The sequence below is a fragment of the Ursus americanus genome, chromosome 17 (genome assembly GCF_024610735.1).
Source record: "Ursus americanus isolate L20-20 chromosome 17, mUrsAme1.1.p, whole genome shotgun sequence".
In the NCBI taxonomy this organism is placed as follows: Eukaryota; Metazoa; Chordata; class Mammalia; order Carnivora; family Ursidae; genus Ursus; species Ursus americanus.
Window position 1 is genome coordinate 25383019 of NC_142143.1, and position 18578 is coordinate 25401596.

At 34.8% G+C, this 18578-nt stretch overlaps 1 protein-coding gene across 4 annotated transcripts in view; it reads left to right on the top strand.

Moving 5' to 3' along the window:
• CEP83 (centrosomal protein 83) overlaps positions 1–18578 on the top strand; it is a 126990-nt gene that overhangs the window by 41823 nt on the left and 66589 nt on the right. For all 4 annotated transcript variants that reach the window (XM_087868854.1, XM_087868853.1, XM_087868855.1 and 1 more), the window contains 4 exons: positions 5866–6138; positions 6594–6744; positions 15206–15298; positions 17407–17538. In XM_087868854.1, the coding sequence (XP_087724980.1) occupies positions 5966–6138; positions 6594–6744; positions 15206–15298; positions 17407–17538 (549 nt within the window). In that variant the 5' untranslated portion in view covers positions 5866–5965. The remainder of the gene's footprint in view (positions 1–5865; positions 6139–6593; positions 6745–15205; positions 15299–17406; positions 17539–18578) is intronic.

The window sequence follows — 18578 nt, forward strand, 5'->3', positions numbered from 1 at the left end:
GATTACAGTATACATTCTTGACTTATCAAAGTGTAATATTCGTTGATACTTTTAGCCCTTTCCCATACAGTGCAAGGGCTCTATAACGCTTGTAATTCTACTTTTACTGACTTATGTACAATTTCTTTATATATTTTAAGTCTATATATGTTAAAAATCCCCAAGATACTGTTTTATGTGGTCAGTATTCAATTAGAATTATGCACGTATTTCCAATTTTCATTTATCTTTGTTTTTATATGGTCCACATCTAAGATAATTTTCCTTGTGTATGAAGGACTCCTTTACTGTTTCTTTTGTTATGCATCTTCTGGGAAGAATTTGTTTTGTTGATCTGAAAATGTCTTTATTTTACCAATATTCTTGAAAGATTTTTTTTGCTATATTTATAGAATGTTAGTTTGGCAGTTATTTTCTTTCAGCCCTGTAAAGGTAGTATTACATGTGTTTTGGCTTTCATTGTTGAAGTCTGTTCTTTTTTTTTTTTTTTTAAAGATTTTATTTATTTGAGAGAGAGACAAAAATAGCAAAAGAGAGAGAGCATGAGCAGGGGGAGAGGGAGAAACAGGCTCAGCAGGGAGCCTGACATGGGCCTCAGTCCCAGGACCCCGGGATCATGACCGGAGCCGAAAGCAGTTGCTTAACTGACTGAGCCACCCAGGTGCCCCAAGTCAGTTCTTTTTGTTGCTTTTTTTCAAGACACCTTGGTTCTTTTCCTGGTTCTTTTCAAGGCACGTTGGTTCTTTTCCCTTTTTCTTTAGTAAAATCTTAAGGTGATATTCTTAGATGTGGATTTTTTTAATGGGATGTATGTGGATTTCTCTTTATTTATGTGCTTGTTTATAACATTTTGGGGGAAGTTGGCAACTTTTTTTGGGGGGGGCAGATATTGTTTCTTTACTAGTCTCTCTCTTTTCCTTTTGGGACTCCAGTGGCATATCTGTTAGAATGACATTTTTTATTCTCCGTATTTCTTTTCTTTTTTGTATTTTTCTCATTTATTTACTTATTTAAATTCAAGTTGGTTAACATATAGTGTAGGGTGGATTTCAGGAGTAGAATTTAGTGATTCATGACTTACATGTAACACCCAGTGCTCATGCCAACAAGTGTCCTCCTTAATGTCCATCACCCATTTAGCCAGTCCCCTCACCTACCTCCCCTCTAGCAACCCTCAGTTCTTTATATTTAAGGGTCTTTTATGGTTTGCCTGCTTGTTTTTATTTTTTCCTTCCCTTCCCTTATGTTCATCTGTTTTGTTTCTTAAATTCCACATGTGAGTGAAACCATATGATACTTGTCTTTCTCTGAATGACTTATTTCATTTAGCATAACACTCCAGTTCCATCCATGTCATAGCAAATGTCAAAATTTCATTCTTTTTTGGGGCGCCTGGGTGGCACAGCGGTTAAGTGTCTGCCTTCGGCTCAGGGTGTGATCCCGGTGTTATGGGATCGAGCCCCACATCAGGCTCCTCCGCTATGAGCCTGCTTCTTCCTCTCCCACTCCCCCTGCTTGTGTTCCCTCTCTCACTGGCTGTCTCTATCTCTGTCAAATAAATAAATAAAATCTTTAAAAAAAAATTTCGTTCTTTTTGATGAGGGATTAATATTCTATCATACACACACACACACACACACACACACACACACACACACACCATGTCTTCTTTATCCGTTCATTAGTCAATGGACATTTGGGCTCTTTCTATAATTTGGCTATTGTTGAATAGCACAGCTGTCAACAATAGGGTGCATGTGCCCCTTTGAATCAGCATTTTTTTATCCTTTGGATAAATACCTAGTAGTATAATTCCTGGGTCATAGGATAGTTCTATTTTTAACTTTTTGAGGAAACTGCATACTGTTTTCCAAAGTGACTGCGGCAGTTTGCATTTCTACTACATCCTTGCCAACGTCTGTTGTTTCCTGAATTGTTAATTTTAGTCATTCTGACAGGTGTGAGGTGGTGTCTGATTGTAGTTTTGAGTTATATTTCCTTGATGATGAGTGATGTTGAGTATCTTTTCATGTGTCTGTTAGCCATCTGGATGTCTTCTTTTGAAAAGTGTCTATTCATGTTTTCTGCCCATTCCTTAACTGGATTATTTGTTGGGTGTTGAGTTTTTAAGCTCTTTATAGATTTTGGACATTAGCCCTTTATCTGTTCTGTCATTTGCAAATATCTTCTCCCATTCCATTGGTTGCCTTTTAGTTTTGTTGATTGTTTCCTTCACTGTGCAGGTTTTTATCTTGATGAGGTCCCAATAGTTCATTTTTGCTTTTGTTTCTGTGCCTCTAGAGACATGTCTAGTAAGAAGTTGGTGTTGCCAAAGTCAGAGAGGTTGCTGCCTGCTTTCTCCTCTATGATTTTGATGGTTTCTTGTTTTACATTTAGGTTTTTAATCCATTTTGAATTTATTTTTGTGTGACGTGTAAGAAAATGGTCTAGTTTCATTCTTCTGCATGTTGCTGTCCAGTTTTCTGAACAACTTGAAGAGACTGTCTTTTTTCCATTGGATGTATTTTTTTTTAAGATTTTTTAAAAAGATTTATTTATTTATTAGAGAACATACACACAAGCTCATAGAGGGACAGAGGGAGAGAGAGAAGGAGAGAAGCAGATTTCTCACTGAGAATGGAGCCTAAAGTGGGGCTTGATTCCACGACCTAGGAGATCATGACCTGAGCCAAAACCAAGAGTCAGATACAAAACTGACTGAGCCACTCAGGCATCCCTCCAATGGATATTCTTTCCTGCTTTGTTGAAGATTAGTTGGCCATTCAGTTGTGGGTCCTCCTTTTTTTTTTTTTTCCTTTGTATTTTTCATCCTTTTTTCTCTTTCTACTTCAGCTCAAATATATTCTTTTAACTTCACTTCTAATTACTTCTTTAAGCTATGTCTTTTCTAGGTTGTTATGCTTGCTCGTTGAGTTTTTACTTCTTGTTGTAGAATTTTTCAGTTTTAGAGATTTCCCTTGGTTTCTTTTTATGGTTTCTTATTCTCTCACGAAATTCTCAACCTTGTTTTCTATTGTCTTGTACACAATAATATAAGAAAATTTCTTTTAGAATCATTGTCTAATAACTCTAATAGTGAGGCCCTTTTGTCTATTGTCTGCTTCTTGTGACTTTAATTCATGTCACCTTATTTTCCCATGGACTTGAGTTTTAAAATAAAAAAATTTATTGTGTCACATTTATTTGTCAAATTGCATTTTAGAGCAAGTTTCAGCCTATGCTAATATCATTCACTTAAATTATCCTTGTTAGGAATAATAAGGGTAAACCTTTAAAGTCTGTATCCAAAATGAAGGGGGTGTTCACCAGGGCTTCTCCATTCCTTGCTGGTCTAATTTGTGTATCTTTGAATTTGAAGACTGTCAGAAGGCATTCAGTCTCCCAGCCACCTCTCTGGAACTGGCAGATGCCTTGAAGGAAAGAGTGGTCCCAAAGGCCAGTCTCATCTTTCTGGATCCACATCCTCTCCTGTTCCCATTTCAGTAAATATTTATTCTCTTGTTAGTTTTCCAGTGTCTTCAAGCAGATTATTAAAACACGTGTCCAGCTTTTCTTGTCCTAAGCAGGAGGCTTGATCTATATTACCTTTTCCTCTAGTCCTGGAGGTAAAGACTATCTTCAGATTTCTTGGTGTGAGAAATTGATAATACATATCCCCCAGTGTTTAAGGTAATTGGGGTTTTTGTTTTTAGCTAAAAGTGTCTTTATATAATTAACATAAAAGATACAAGTTTATTCTTTGTAAGCTTGAATATAGAATTGTGGAACCACTTTTGAAGGTCAGAGAAAGAACTGTGTTTTATGAGGTCTTTCTGTCTATGTTACTAGATAACTATTTGGAGGATACTATATTTTCCAAGATTATCATTGATAAATTGATTACTATTGGACTGGAGAACTGAATGTATGTGCAAAACACCTAAAAACAGATATAAAATTTATTCTGACCTTGGTAGGACTTGTGTGCACATGGACAGTTTTCTGTGATTCTGAAATATTCCTAAAGGAGAGAAATATGAAAATGACTACTGGCAGAATAAACCCAGGAGTTCATAGCTTTGAGTCAGGAAGATCCCAGAGGGCAGTACACATATGTTTGCAATGGAACTAGATTTGGAGATGAGGTTGTGAAAATTAATAATGGGAAACCTCATTAAAATGGAGTTGGGAGATTCAGCAAGGGGAGCTCTCACTCCCTACCACTCAGAGTCAGTTGTAGACTCAACAGGAAGAGATATACTTGATCTTGCACCTGGATGCTCCTTTACAATCCCAACTGGAGGAAGAAACTTTTTTTTTTTTTTAAGGTTAATAAGGCAATGGTGGTGGTGATTGAGAAATGGTTATCCTGCAATTAGTCCTGAAAAGCACTTGTGGTAGATTTTAGTGCCAAAAGGGAAGGATTTAAGTCATTTTAACCCTGTTTTTCTAAAATGTCCAGGTCTTAGTGAATTTTATTTGCATGGGGACCGAACTTCCACTTAAAAGTAGGAGTTAGAATATTTACTGTCAACTGGAATAAAAAAAAAATTACTCATTTTACCTTGGAAATCTTTGTTTCATTAGTAGTGGGACTGAAGGATAGCTCTTGGTTTTTCTTATGTAGTTTAAATTTTAGCTAATTAAAGTTAAAACCTTATAATACCTTTTGGTGGTATTATTAGAAAGTATGAGGTAAGTTTATTGTATGTTTCTATCTTTTAAAAATTAATTTGGGTCAAAAAGCAGAGTCAAAATTACATGCCAGTTTTATGATCCAGGTAATTAATTTTCTGACAAATATGTACTTTTGATAGGATAATGTTGTGGCAGCTGTTACAAACAGTGCACTGTTGCACGTTTAACATGAGCAAGAAGTTTTCTTGGAAGACATATCCCTTCTATTAAAATGTGATTTGACAGGAAACCAAAGTAACTTCAATTTTAGTTTAAAAGTCTTCTTAGCTAATATGCAGACATCACATTAATTTATCAGAAATGGAATATTAAAAGAAAGACTGAATAATTTGATGGTTGGTTTTTATGTGCTAAAGATCTTGTAGGAGAAGGTATTTCATGATGATTCATGACTAAGGGAGATGCTATTAGGAAAAAATACATATAATAGTCTTGACAAAGATTAATAAAGCTAAAGGGAACAGAATTATTTTGATGTAAACTTTTGTTTTTAATTACAATAAGAACTTTGTCTTTTTTTTTTTTTACTCTAAATATAACAAACATTTAGTTACTTTCATAATCCTGGATCAGTGCTTTTGAGGATAGCTGAGGTGATTTACTTTCCTGTTCTCAGCACAGTGCATAACACATAGGTGATTAACATTTTTGTGTTGACTGATTTCTCATCTGAGTCTGCATCTTGAGTACAGTTCACCTTGTGTCAAATAAAAGACCCTTTGTAGCATTAATCACATAGTTACTTGCTGAAGGTCATCTTTGTGAATATTATAATTTTCTCCAACCATTTGTCAAGTTCTAAGTGGCTTTTCTCTGATTTCAGAGTATGGATTTTGTACTAGGATCATTCAATGAACTTTACCCCAGTAGCTTTAGGGAATAGCCATGGTTTGTGAATCCAGGAGTACCTAAACTAGAAAAGTCAGTAATTCTAGTTAGGTTAATACTTGAAGATGTGATATTGATGGTCACAGAAACTTAGTGTGGAGTAAAGAAAATGTGTTAAGGTACAATTCAACTTTGTTCTTTTTGTTTTATGAACGATTAAAAAATCTGAAAATTTGGGTTTTGTTATAGAAATGATAGATGAATAACAAGAAGGGATAAAAAGAATGTAACACTGAAGGAGTTTAATTCATCACTAACCAAGTGCATTTCTCTGTGCAGGTATAATTTGGCATCCTGAGGGTCTGTCTAAGCAAGAAGGAAGTGGAAAATACCCTTGAAAAGAACACTAAGACAAACAGGAAGCTAGACTTACTTTTACATGGTTAACTGCTTACTTATCAATATGGACACTTTTCCCACTATTTTTCCTCCTGGTGGAGACAGTGGGCTGACAAATTCTCAATCTGAGTTGCAAAAAATGTTAATTGACGAAAGGGTACGATGTGCACATCATAAAACTAACTACCAGACTCTTAAAGCTGAACACACAAGGTAAGTTCCTTAAATTTGGAGGTAAGGGGCTTTATTAAGGAAATCATCTTTGTCTGAACGTTTGCTCTGGAACATACATTATAATTTTGTTAGTTTGCAGTATATACATTTAAAACTTCTTTAATAGAGTGAAATTTTTGCTTTAAAATTACTTTTTTCAAAACTAAACATGGTCTCAAGTGTGCTGTGGTTTATAAGTCTTGCTTTGAAAGTAGCAAGACATAAAATTTAATGTATCTAGGTGGCTAAGTGTGTTTTTCCTTCCTCCCAAGTAAAATTGTACTAATAAACTATAGTGTTAATAATTAAACTCTACAAAGAAAAGAGGCTTATGAATTTAATGGAATATATGAAATTGGTCTTGTTCTGTGGTGTTGGTTGACTTTACATAAAGTAATGCAATTAGAAAGCAAAGGATATCCTTAAAATTGAATTTTTCTTTTTTTAAAAATCAGGTTGCAAGATGAGTACATAAAGTCACAACATGAACTAAAGCGCCTGTTGAAGGAAAAGCAGACTCACCAGGAAAAATTTCAGCTGCTACTTGAAGAGCTAAGAGGGGAATTAGTAGAGAAAACTAAAGACTTAGAAGAAGTGAAACTGCAGGTAAGAAAATATATTTCAGTTAGTACTATTGGGGAATAAATTTCTTCTGCCCTTCCAGGTCTTCCTGAACTGGACTAAGAATCAAATTGGCATGAGACAGATTAACAAGAGAAAATCAAATTTAGTTTTGAAAGTATGCAGAATCCACACAGACATCACAAACATGAAATTCCAAAGATGGGCAACAGTAGGCTTATATGACATCCTGAGACAGGCAAAGTCTGCGGATACAAAGGGAAAGAAGATCATTTAGCAGGATGGTGAGAGGAGATGTTTGGAAAACAAGGGTTGCCCTGTTAAGCAGATAAATTTCTTAGGTATAAAGGAATCTCTATTAATAGCTCTCTTCTTGGTATAGGCTCTCCTTTCCAATTAAATTTAGGCAGTTGAGAGGGAGGTAGAGCTTTTCCTAAGTCTGCTGGGTTTTGATTGCTTTTAACTCAAAATAATCTTCATGCCAAAACAGCCCATCTTGGGGAGGCCTGCCTTTTGCCCCTATGGTAAAAAGTAGTCAGATGTTGCTAAATTTGGTAAATTCTGCCTGTATTCATTCTTGATGAGTATTTTGCTGTTGTCCATGTGATATAATTTAATATTCTTTCATATATTCTGGAATGTTAGCTACCATGTGGGATTTAGCCATGAAACTGTTGTTTCCTATAAATTTGTATTAAATTACCTGTTCTGATTTAAATATTTCACTGTGCAGAATAATTCGGGGAAAGGCCAGTTTGAATTGATAAATATTCAGAGTTAAAAATATTTTTTTAGGGGCGCCTAGGTGGCTCAGTTGTTAAGCGTCTGCCTTCGGCTCAGGGCATGATCCCGGCGTTCTGGGATCGAGCCCCACAGCAGGCTCCTCCACTGGAAGCCTGCTTCTTCCTCTCCTACTCCCCCTGCTTGTGTTCCCTCTCTCGCTGGCTGTCTGTCTCTGTCGAATAAATAAATAAAATCTTTAAAAAAAAATTTTTTTTAAAGAAAGTTTTACTAATTTTCCTTTAAGTACTATAGCTGAAATTGAGCTAAAAAAGACTGATATTTATTAAATTTTTTTTATTACTGAGGTATAGCTGATAAGACTGATAGTTATTTTTAAGAGACTTCTTAAAAGACTATAAAAACAAGATGTGCACGTAATTTTTGTGGTGTAGGGAAAATGGAGTTTCTAAAACAAAGGATAGTACTATCATTTCATTTCTCATTTGCGTAGAAAGGAGACCAAAGCTAAACTTACTATTGTACCAAACTTACTATAAATTTCAAATTAGTAGATATTAGCTGTTACATTTTTCTGTATTCATTTAATCTCTAAAGAACACCAGCTGTGTATTTCTGTTTATCTACTGCTTGGTACAAATGATAAGGTATTTTTAATACTGGAGTCATAAGTTGATAAGAATAAAAAGCTACCTTTTCAAGTCATCTAATATGGCATATCACCCAATTAATGGATTCCTTTGACAACAGTGTTAGAAGTTGGTTATTCGCTTTTTGAAATCTTCCATTGTTGGGACCAGCACCACTAAGCTTGGGTTGGAGCCTCTATTGTGGTGTTTTATTCCTTGGTGTATTTAGGATGTTTAAACAAACAAAAACCTCAGAAATATGAGTTGAATAGGCAAATGTAATTTAAGCCTATAGAATTGATGGGTTAATTTGTTTTACAAAAATTGAGAGGTCTATAGAAATGAGAATCTGTGAGCACTGCATCCAAGGAATTCAAGTATTCTTCTGGCATTGTAGGTATAAAACTATAGTCTTCTTTAGCTTATTGTTTGTATGTGCTTTGTACAAATAAGCATGTCCACATGTTACTCTGAAGAAACAGAGTAATTATATTAATATCAGATAAAAAATTTAAGACAATAAAGTGTTACTTAAGATAAAAAGGCCATTTTTATAACAAAAAAAGGGTCAGTTCACCAGTGAGATGATGACCTTCAACAAACATCTGTTTTTATGCTTTAGTTTTGTCATGTGGTAAAGAGTAAAGAAGTTGTTAACAGTGGTTTTTGTGAGGACTAATGAAATAACATGTATATTTTTAGTACAGTGTCTGACACATAGTAGATACTCATAAATGATGGCATTTATTTTATTTGAATGCAGGCTCCCTAAAGGCAGGAGCTCTTTTCAATGTATCTCCAGTGCTCAAGTAAATTTGTTCGTATTTATGTATTTTATACTATATTAGCAAATATTTGTTGAATGAATGACATGAAGAAATAGAATAAATGAATTGGAATTGTTGTTCTGTTCATATGTAATGCAATGTTCTTTCTTGTCTCATATGTACCTAAAGCTTACGCATCTTAGAGTTGATGATCCTCTCTTTGTTTCATATCTGTAATGAGTTAACTTGTGTCTGTCAAAAAAATATGTTGGACTTCTAACGCCCAGTACCTCAGAATGGACCTTGTTTGAAAACAGTCTTTGCTGATGTAATTAGTTAAGATGAGGTCATACCGAAGAATGATGAGCCCTTAATCCAATGTGACTGGTGTCCTTCTTAGAAGAGAACAGACACAAAGAGAGAAGCACAGGGCGAGGGGCAGGGAGGGAGGTGGGGCGAATGTCCTGTCATGACAGAAGCAGAGACTGAAGGGCTGCAGCTGCCAAGGAAGGGCAGGGATCAGCAGCACACCGCCAGAAGCTAGGATGAGGCAGGGAAGGGTCCTTCCCTTCAGGGAGTGTGGCCTTGCTGACAACTTGATTGTGGACTTCTAGCCTCCACAACTGTAAGACGATAAATTTCTATTGTTTTAAGATAGCCAGTTTGTGGTATTTTGTTGTTGTAGCTCTGGGAAACTAATACATTACTCAAAGCGAAATTCCTTTTTGGAACATTTGTGACACAGGGATCTTTATTCTCTGCTTCAGTGCTTTCAGTGAGAGAGAACCTAGTGAATGTTTAAAGTGATCCAGTACTATTTATGGATTGGAGTATGTTAAATATCTTATTTTCCCTCTCATGTTGAAATGAAATCATCTTCCCTGTAGCCTCTCTCTTGATTCTTGTACTGTTCCTTGGATCTACACAAAATAACTTTGGACATTTCTCCATGTGATAACTTCCCAGATGTTTGCTGACATATAATTTGTCTGGTTAAGTTTCTTTTTTTCAAGATAAACATAAGTGGTTTCTCTATGGTATTTATCTGGCAAAAATAAGCTAAAATAAAGATCTATATATTTATGTACACATGTTGAAGCTAAATTTAGCTATTTGCTTTATGGATGTTAGCAATTTATACAAATTGTGAGTTGAATAAAGTTAAGTAAATTCAACAAAGTGGAATCAATAAGAAATATTTTAGTGTTTATGAAAGATGATTATGTTCAGGATATACATGTATTATCTTGTCTACCTACAAAAGGCCTTTTCTGAGCTAAGATTTAATATCCCTTTAGCTTTTATAGGAAAATGATATAAAAGATAGTAAATGAAAGAATATTTGTGTCACTTGTGTAGTTGTAGTGAATGGAAATAATAATAGTGCCTAACTTATAGGATGATTGTAAAGATGAAATGAGACAGTGCCTGGACAATGTTAGTACAGTGCTTTGATACAGAAAGTGGATAGAACATGTTAGCTATTGTTACATTGTTATTATGTACCATGTTAGCAAAACCTTTTTTAAAATATGAGTTACTTGATAATATTTGTTACAAATTTTAAAAGTTACTTTACCAAAAATTTGTATGCTTTCTTTGTGCCAGGCAACGGAAACTATATAACCCAGTATGTTTCCCATTTTATTTGCCTGCTAGGAAGTCAGAACTAAATTTATTATTCAGTTTGTCATTATTTTTTTAAGAATCTCTGGTACAGCAATATCTGCCTTCTTAAAACATTCTTTGAAAAATAGTAGTCTGTTTTATATTATTAACATGACAAGTGTTGGTGTAATATAGATTTAATATATTGTAATGACACATGGACTGTTGTGTGATAAAGCATTCTCTTAATTTTCTTTTGAGACAAGTGGTGGCAGTATTCCATTATAAGTCTAAGAGACAGCTTATTTTTTTCCTAAAACAGCATGGAGAAAATCCTCTAATACTGTGTCTTTGGTGTTTGTGTGCTTTGCTGGGGGTTGGGAGGAAGATAGATTTTTCTGATGTGTGTGTGCTTGTTTTTTTTATAAGATTCTTAGGAGATAACAGAAAAAATCTTGTCGAGATTTTTTTTTTTTTTTTTATCAGAGACCTTATAGATTACAACTCTTGGGTAGTTTACCAACTTCAGTGTTCTTTTTTCCTTTGTGTGGGTCCGTACTTTCCATTAGTACCATTTTCCTATTGTCTAAAGGACTTCCTTTAACATTTCTAAAGTAAGATCTATGATAAATTTTTTCAGCCCTTATATATCTAAAAATAATTAATTTTAAAGATAGTTTTGCTGAGTATTGATTTCTAGGTTGGCTGTTTTACCCCTTAGTACTTTAAAGATGTTGCTCTTCTGTCTCCTCACTTATGTTGTTTCACATAAGAAATTTGCTGTCATCCTTATCTTTGTTCTGTGTATACAGTGAGTCTTTTTTTCATGGCTGCCTTAAGATTTTCTCTTTATTGCTGATTTGAGCAATTTGATTGACATGACGTTGTACTTCATATTTACGGTGCTTGGGGTTTATTCAGTTTCTTGGGTCTATGGGTTTACAGTTTTCATCACATTTAGAAGATTTTTGGACGTGACTTCTGAAAATATTTTTTCTGCCTCCTCTTTGATCTTTGGGAATTCCATTATTAGGCCACTTAAACTTCTCCCATAGCTTACTGATGCTCATTTTATTTATTTTCGATCTTTTTTGTCTCCTTGTTGAATTTTGGGTAGAATCTGTTGTCATGTCTTCATGTTCACTGTTCTTTTTTCTTCTGCAGTATCTAATCTTCCATTAATCCCAAGTAATATATATTTTTCATCTTAGAAATTGTAGTTTTTGCACTTGAAGTCCGAGTTAGGTCTTTTTAGTAACTTCCTTATCTCTCCTTAACATGTTCAATCTTTTCTCTAGCTTTTTGAACATATGCAATTCAGTTATAATAACTATTTTAATGTCTTTGCTAATTCTAACATCTGTATCACTTCTGGGTTGGTTTTGGTTGATTGATTTTCTTGTTTATTGTGGATAGTATTTTCCTGCTTTTTTGCATGCCTGATAAATTTTTATTGGATGCTAGACATTGTAAATTTTATATTGAGTGCTAGATATTTTTGTATTCTGATATTCTTGAGCTTTGTTCTGGGACAGTTACTTGGAAACTGTTTCATCTTTTTGGGTCTTGCTTTTAAGATTTCTTAAGTGAGGGCAGATTAATGTTAGTGCTCATTACTTGCCACTGCTGAGAACTTTCTGAGTACTCGTTTCTCAATGAAATGAAGGTTTTCAGTCTGGCTTTTGGGAAAAGGAGCTATTCATAGCTCTGTGTGAGCTCTGATTACTCATCCATCTGATTCTTTCAGGTCATTCTTTTCCTGGCCTTAATTAAATATTTTCCTTACATGCATGCACTGATTGGGGTACTCTTCTGAATGAAACTTCTCCAGATCTTCATAATTTTATTTCTGTGCCATGCTCTTTTCTGCTACCCTGCTTGTGACTCTAGCCACACTGCTCTCCCTGAATTTGTAGTTCCATTTGCTTAAGTCAGAGAGTCCATCAGACTCTGCCTGGATATCCCTTCCTGTGCATTGCCTGGAAGCATTCTCAAAGCTTATTTTCTTTGTTGTTTGTCTCTCGGGGATCTTTGTTGCTTTATTATGCCCAGTGTCTTGAAAACTGTTTGATTTTTGTTTATTCTTTTATTTGTTTTAGGCAGGACAATAAACCTGATCTCTATTATGCAATCTGTTGGAAGTGGAACCACTTTCATTTCTAATTACCCTTTAATTACAGAAATCTCAAACAAGTACCAAAGTAGAAAGGGTGGTTGTATTGCATCCTCACATACCCATCTATACTGACCATCTCTCAGCCAGTCTTATTTCATCTTCTGACATCACTGCTCTGTCTTTCAACCCTTCTGGATTATTTTGAAGCAAATCATATTATCTCAATTCTAGTATTTTAGTATAGATCTCTATTCTATATCAAGGCAATCTCTCCTTTAAAAGCATAGCCCCAATACCATTATCATACCTAAAAGTACTTATTCCCTAATACTGCATTTTTGTTCACATTTCTCTAATTTTCCCACGGTTTTGCTTATTTTTTTAAAAAAAAATTTATTTATTGATGAGAGAGAGTGTGTGAGCCAGAGAGTGAGAGTGAGCATGAGCAGGGGGGAGGGGCAGAGGGAAAAGCAGACTCCCGCCTGACTTGGGGTTCCATCCTAGGACCCTGGGATCATGACCTGAGCTGAAGGCAGACACTTAATCAATTGAGCCACCCAGGTGCCCCCAATGTAGCTTATTTTTAAAGTTATTTTGTTTGAAACAGGATCTGAGTAAGGTTTATCTATTACTCTTTAATTACCACCCCTTCTCACTTTGGACTCTTGATTCTATCACCCAGACTCTTGACATCATAAACCAGATTATAACAAGACCTTTTATCTGATTTCCCAGCTTCATTCACTGCCTTTCCTCCCACCCCAGTCACCAATTTTCTCCCACCAAAGGTTTTCATCCATCTTGCTTCTTTTCCTAAAATATAGGTATGGTGATGCCATTCTTAAAGTGGTATATATGCTTATATATTTGTATATTGTTTCAAGAAGGATACATAAGAAATTAGCCAAGATTGCTTCCTAAGAGGGAAACTGGATAACTGAAGGAAGAAGACTTAGTTTTTTAAATATTTTCTTTGTTTGAATTATGTAATTATAGTCATTCATTTTAAGTAAAAATTTAAGTATCTACTATTGAATACTGAGTAAAATATGAGAGTATGAACCTGATATTTAGGAATCTTCTACTTGTAGCTCCCACCTCTTTCCCTTTTGTTCCCAACCAGGATGTAGCTCTCCTAAGTGGCATTTGGAAATGTTTCAGCACGGCCTTGATTGTCACAGTATCTAGAGAGCATTAATGTACAAGGATCCAGGATTCTAAATTGTCTGTAGCGCTTAGTACCTTTCAGTCCAAAATGCCTTTAGCTTACCTTTGAGGATCATTTTTCTCCCCAGGGAATGTAAAATTCTGAAGTTTCCGGTTCTACCTAAGCTTTAGTTTTCCCATTCCTTTGATGTGCCACTTTTTATATATTTAATATCTTTTCTGTTGGTCTTTACCTGTCTGATAAGCCTATATTGGTTATTTTTATAGTTATTTGTATGTATGTTATTTTTCATATGAGAGTTTGAACTTCTTATGGGGCAAGAAATGCTTCTTGTGAGTTTTTTTGATCTTTAGAAAGTTAGACTTCTTGTATGCTTTAGTTTTTGTAAAAAAGGAGATGATAATATAGCTACATTGAGGATCATTGCAGGGATTAAATAAGTTACTTGATGCATGGAAGGTGTTTAGAACAACATGTTATATAGATTATCTAGTATGTTGCAGAATGTGTTGTATAGGGACACCTGGGTGGCTCAGTCAGTTAAGCATCTGCCTTCGGCTCAGGTCAGGATCCCAGGGTCTTGGGCTTGGATCCCATATAGGGCTCTTTGCTCAGTGGGGAGTCTGCTTCTCCCTCTGCCTGCCACTCCCTGTGCTTGTGCGCGTGCTCTCTTTTTCTCGCGTGTGCTCTTTCTGGCAAAAAAATAAATAAAAATAAATGCTTTGTATATAGTAAGTATTCATTCAGTGAAGTTTTTGGACTGTTTGGAGTATTGATGAATAAATGAATGAATTAAACTGAATATTACTCTTCATTTTCAGAGGTTAATATAAGTACAAACAAGGTTTTTGTTTGTTTTATAGCCAGTATTTGATAATTGAGTGATCCTATGTGCCAGGCAGTAGTGTGAGATGTTGGGAACACTCCATGGTGAATAAAGACTGTGTTTGCCCTTCAGTAGCATACATAAATACTAATCACTTTTTGGAATATGAATTCTATAAAAGAGCGTAATAAGGAGGAGCCTCGTTTTGGTGGCTAGAGTAAAAGTCAGCATTTTCTGATTGAAAATAAGTCTGAATAAGTCTCTGTGGTGTACCAAATTATTACACCTTTATTTTGATTGCTTTAGGAAATAGACTATTAGCCATTATATCAAACATGGTAACCTTAGCTGCCAACACAGTTATTCCTAACAGTCACAATAATGATAATATTCAGTGACTATCTTTAGCTCATGTTATTGGAATTTTTGACATATCTGAGAGCCTGAAATTGAGATCTTTATGTATTGTTTCAAATGATGGTTCTGTTTATATAATGATTACTGTAAAATTAGGTATATTATGAAATTTCTATGAATTGGATCTTATAATTAGGTGTTGAAATTTCGTGAATTCTTGATTTTAATATTTGTGACTTTATATTTAGAATTCTTTGTTTATCTACATACTAGGTGTTAACTCCACAAAAGTTGGAAGTGTTACGAGCCCAAATACAACAAGAATTAGAAACTCCAATGAGAGAACGTTTTAGGAATCTGGATGAAGTAAGTAATTTATATAGAAGGAACTGTGCATTTATCTTTGTATGACTGATCGAAAGCATCATTCCCCTACTCAGAAACCCTGCAGTAGCTCCCCTTCTAACTCAAATGTCCTTACAGTGGCTTTTAGGGCTGCACAAGATCAGATCCCATTATCTGCCTAACTTCCTTTCCTCCATCCACATTGGCCTCTTTGATGTTACTTTGGCACTCCAGGAATGAAACAAGTCAAGAGTCTTTGCCGTAGCTGTTATTTCTGGCATGAACAGTAGTATCCTTCTCCAGATATCTCTTAGCCAACTTCCTCCTCTCTCTCTCTTTTTTTAAAGATTTTTAAAATAATTTTTTTGAGAGAGAGAGAGCGTGTGAGAGAGCACGAGCAGGGGGCAGAGGGAGAGGGAAAAGCAGACTCCCCGCTTAGCAGGGAGTCTGACCTGGTGCTTGATCCCAGGATTCTGAGATTGTGACCTGAGCCAAAGTCAGATGCTTAGCTAACTGAGCCACCTAGACACCCCTTCCTCATCTCTTTTAAGTCTTTGCTGAAATGTCATCTTTTCAATGAGGCCTACTTTGACCAACCTGTATCTCCATTTAACATTGCTTCCTTTCCCATCACTTCTTAGACCTTAGGATCCCCATTTACCCTGCTCTACTTTTTATTTTTCTTTAGTACTTATCATCCTCTAATATGCTGTATATTTATTGTGCTTATTTTTTATTTTCTTTATTACCATCTCTAAAATGTAAGTTGCATGAGAGGAGGAACCTTTATCTGTTTGGTTCACTGTCGATTCTAAGTTCCTAGCATACAGTTGGTGCTCAGTTAATATTTGTGGAATGAAAGAGTGTATTTCATGGAACCTCAGAAAAATAAAAATTTGTTACAATTTTCCTTCAGACTGAAATGTTTCCTTCCTCTTATGAAATGTTGGTATAATATGATTAAATGTTTAATAAATGGAATAGGAAAAGATATATATTAAGTATTTTAAGTACTGTGCCAGACAATTTATATATGTAACTTTATTTAACTAATAGACTGGGTCTTACACATAACACATGAATATTGTCCCCTTCAAAATGGACCCCTTTGGAAAGCTGTAGTCTAGTGGTGCTGACATTGCACAAAACAGCTGTAGAATCCGCTTTTAAAAATGGCTTATTGGCTTGGTAAAGTCGTCTTTTGAATATCCTCCTGGTTGGGTAACCAAAGCGTTATGGTTGGGGGTAGATTTAGTTTTTGTATTTAGACAAAGCCACTTAGACCTAAGGCAGGTGATCAAGTTAAGTAAAACTTGTTTGTTTGTTTTCTTAAGTATGTTTCTAATAAAATCATGAAACCCATTTTTTTGGTTTGTTAACTGGCTTAGAGAAATCTTTCAATCAAAGATTTAGAGTAAGCTGAATATTTTAGAAGGTGTTCTTATTACTTAATTTCCTAGTGAATGCTGAAATAATGTCTCCTTCATCTTCTCTACTGCCTAAGTTCTAACTGAATTTAGAGTGCCAGCAACTTTTGTAGCATTAGTAAGCAGAATTCGAGCATACCAGAGATTTCCATGTGTTCCTGGTTAGTCAGGAAAGTTGGTGCTACGTATATTCTTTAGACTGGTATGTTGAACTATCATTGTAATACTTGATTGAACCTTAAATTATTGTACTAAATAATCAGATAATCTTTTATCTACTTAGAATTCCTGTCTGGCTCTTAGGAGGCTATTTTATATTTTACTATAGAGTTAATTTTTAAAATTTAACTAATTTTGAAGGGTATTCTACATTATTAAATATTATTTTATTAGGCCCACAGGTCAAAACTTTTGATGTGCTATTTGTTTTTATTATTACGAGAATCAGTGAGGAAATAAGGTAAATTAAATGGTAATTTGCTTTATTGGCACCTTCTCAAGAATGTACTGATTCTGTATGTAGGATACTTGTCATAAGAATTTTCCCAGGTTTATTTATATTTCTGTTAAGCTTATTTTTTGCTTTTTAGAATGGCTTTGAATATAATGCACTTTAAAATTATATTTGCAAAAGTGATTTTTGGAGTGAGTACAAATTTCATTTATAAACTTGCCATAAATTACAGCCTTCTTTTAATTTAGGAAGTGGAAAAGTATAGAACTGAATATAATAAGCTTCGCTATGAACATACATTTCTCAAATCAGAATTTGAACACCAGAAAGAAGAATTTGCACGTATTTTAGAAGAAGAAAAAATAAAATATGAATCAGAGGTGAGTGATTATACTAGTTTAGTCTTTATCCTTCTAGTCAGTAAAATATCATGATTTTTATAAATTCCAAGTTAGAATTGATTGCATAATTAAGTTTCATTAATTAATGTTGAAGTATTTGGCATGATATTCATCTGTTCTGTAGTACATTTTTTTGTGTGTGTGTGAACATTCTTTTTGGCTATTTGCTTTTCCTCTTTTGTTCCTCCTTTATTTTGCCCCAGTCAGTGGAGATAGTCTCTTTTCTTCCATAGCCAGAGAGACAGAATTCTTCTTGCAAATGTAGTTTGTTTATATGATTTTTTATGTAGCACTGTCCCCCTCTACTTTTTGGAACCAAACCACATCCAGGAGAGCTCTGGCTATCAGCCCACGTACCCTGCTTCTACTGAGAGAAATAAGGGTTTATACTTTAGGGTGTGCCTATCACATTCAAGAAGTGTACTTTGTTCTTTCCGACATCTGCAACTGCAGAATTTTCTCTCCGCTGCCTATGACATTTTCTCCTACTCTATCTCTACTGCTTGGGCAGCCTTTCTACTCATGTTTTATCTCCTGATTTTGCCAAAAATGAGATTTGTGTTTATAATTCTTTATGGACTTTTATGTGATTTTTCAGGATAGAAAGAAATAATCAGGTTTGTCCTGCTATATTCAAATAAGAACTCTAATGCTATTGGAATTGTGAAAAAAAAAAAAAAAGCACAGAAAAACAATCTTGGTATCTATAGTTATGTGAAATATTCTGTGTACAAACACATCTGCATTATTTATTGCATCATCTTTATTTGGAATTAAGAATTAGAATATACTCACCTTTCTTTACCAAGTACTAATTGGATCAAACTGATCTATTCTTTTTATTATTTTTTAAATTTAAATTCAATTAGCCAACATATAGAACATTATTAGTTTCAGATGTAGAGTTCAATAATTCATCAGTTGTATATAACACCTAGTGCTCATCACATCACATGCCCTCCTTGATGTCCATCACCCAATTACCACATCCCCTTACCCTCTTCCCCTCCAGCAACCCT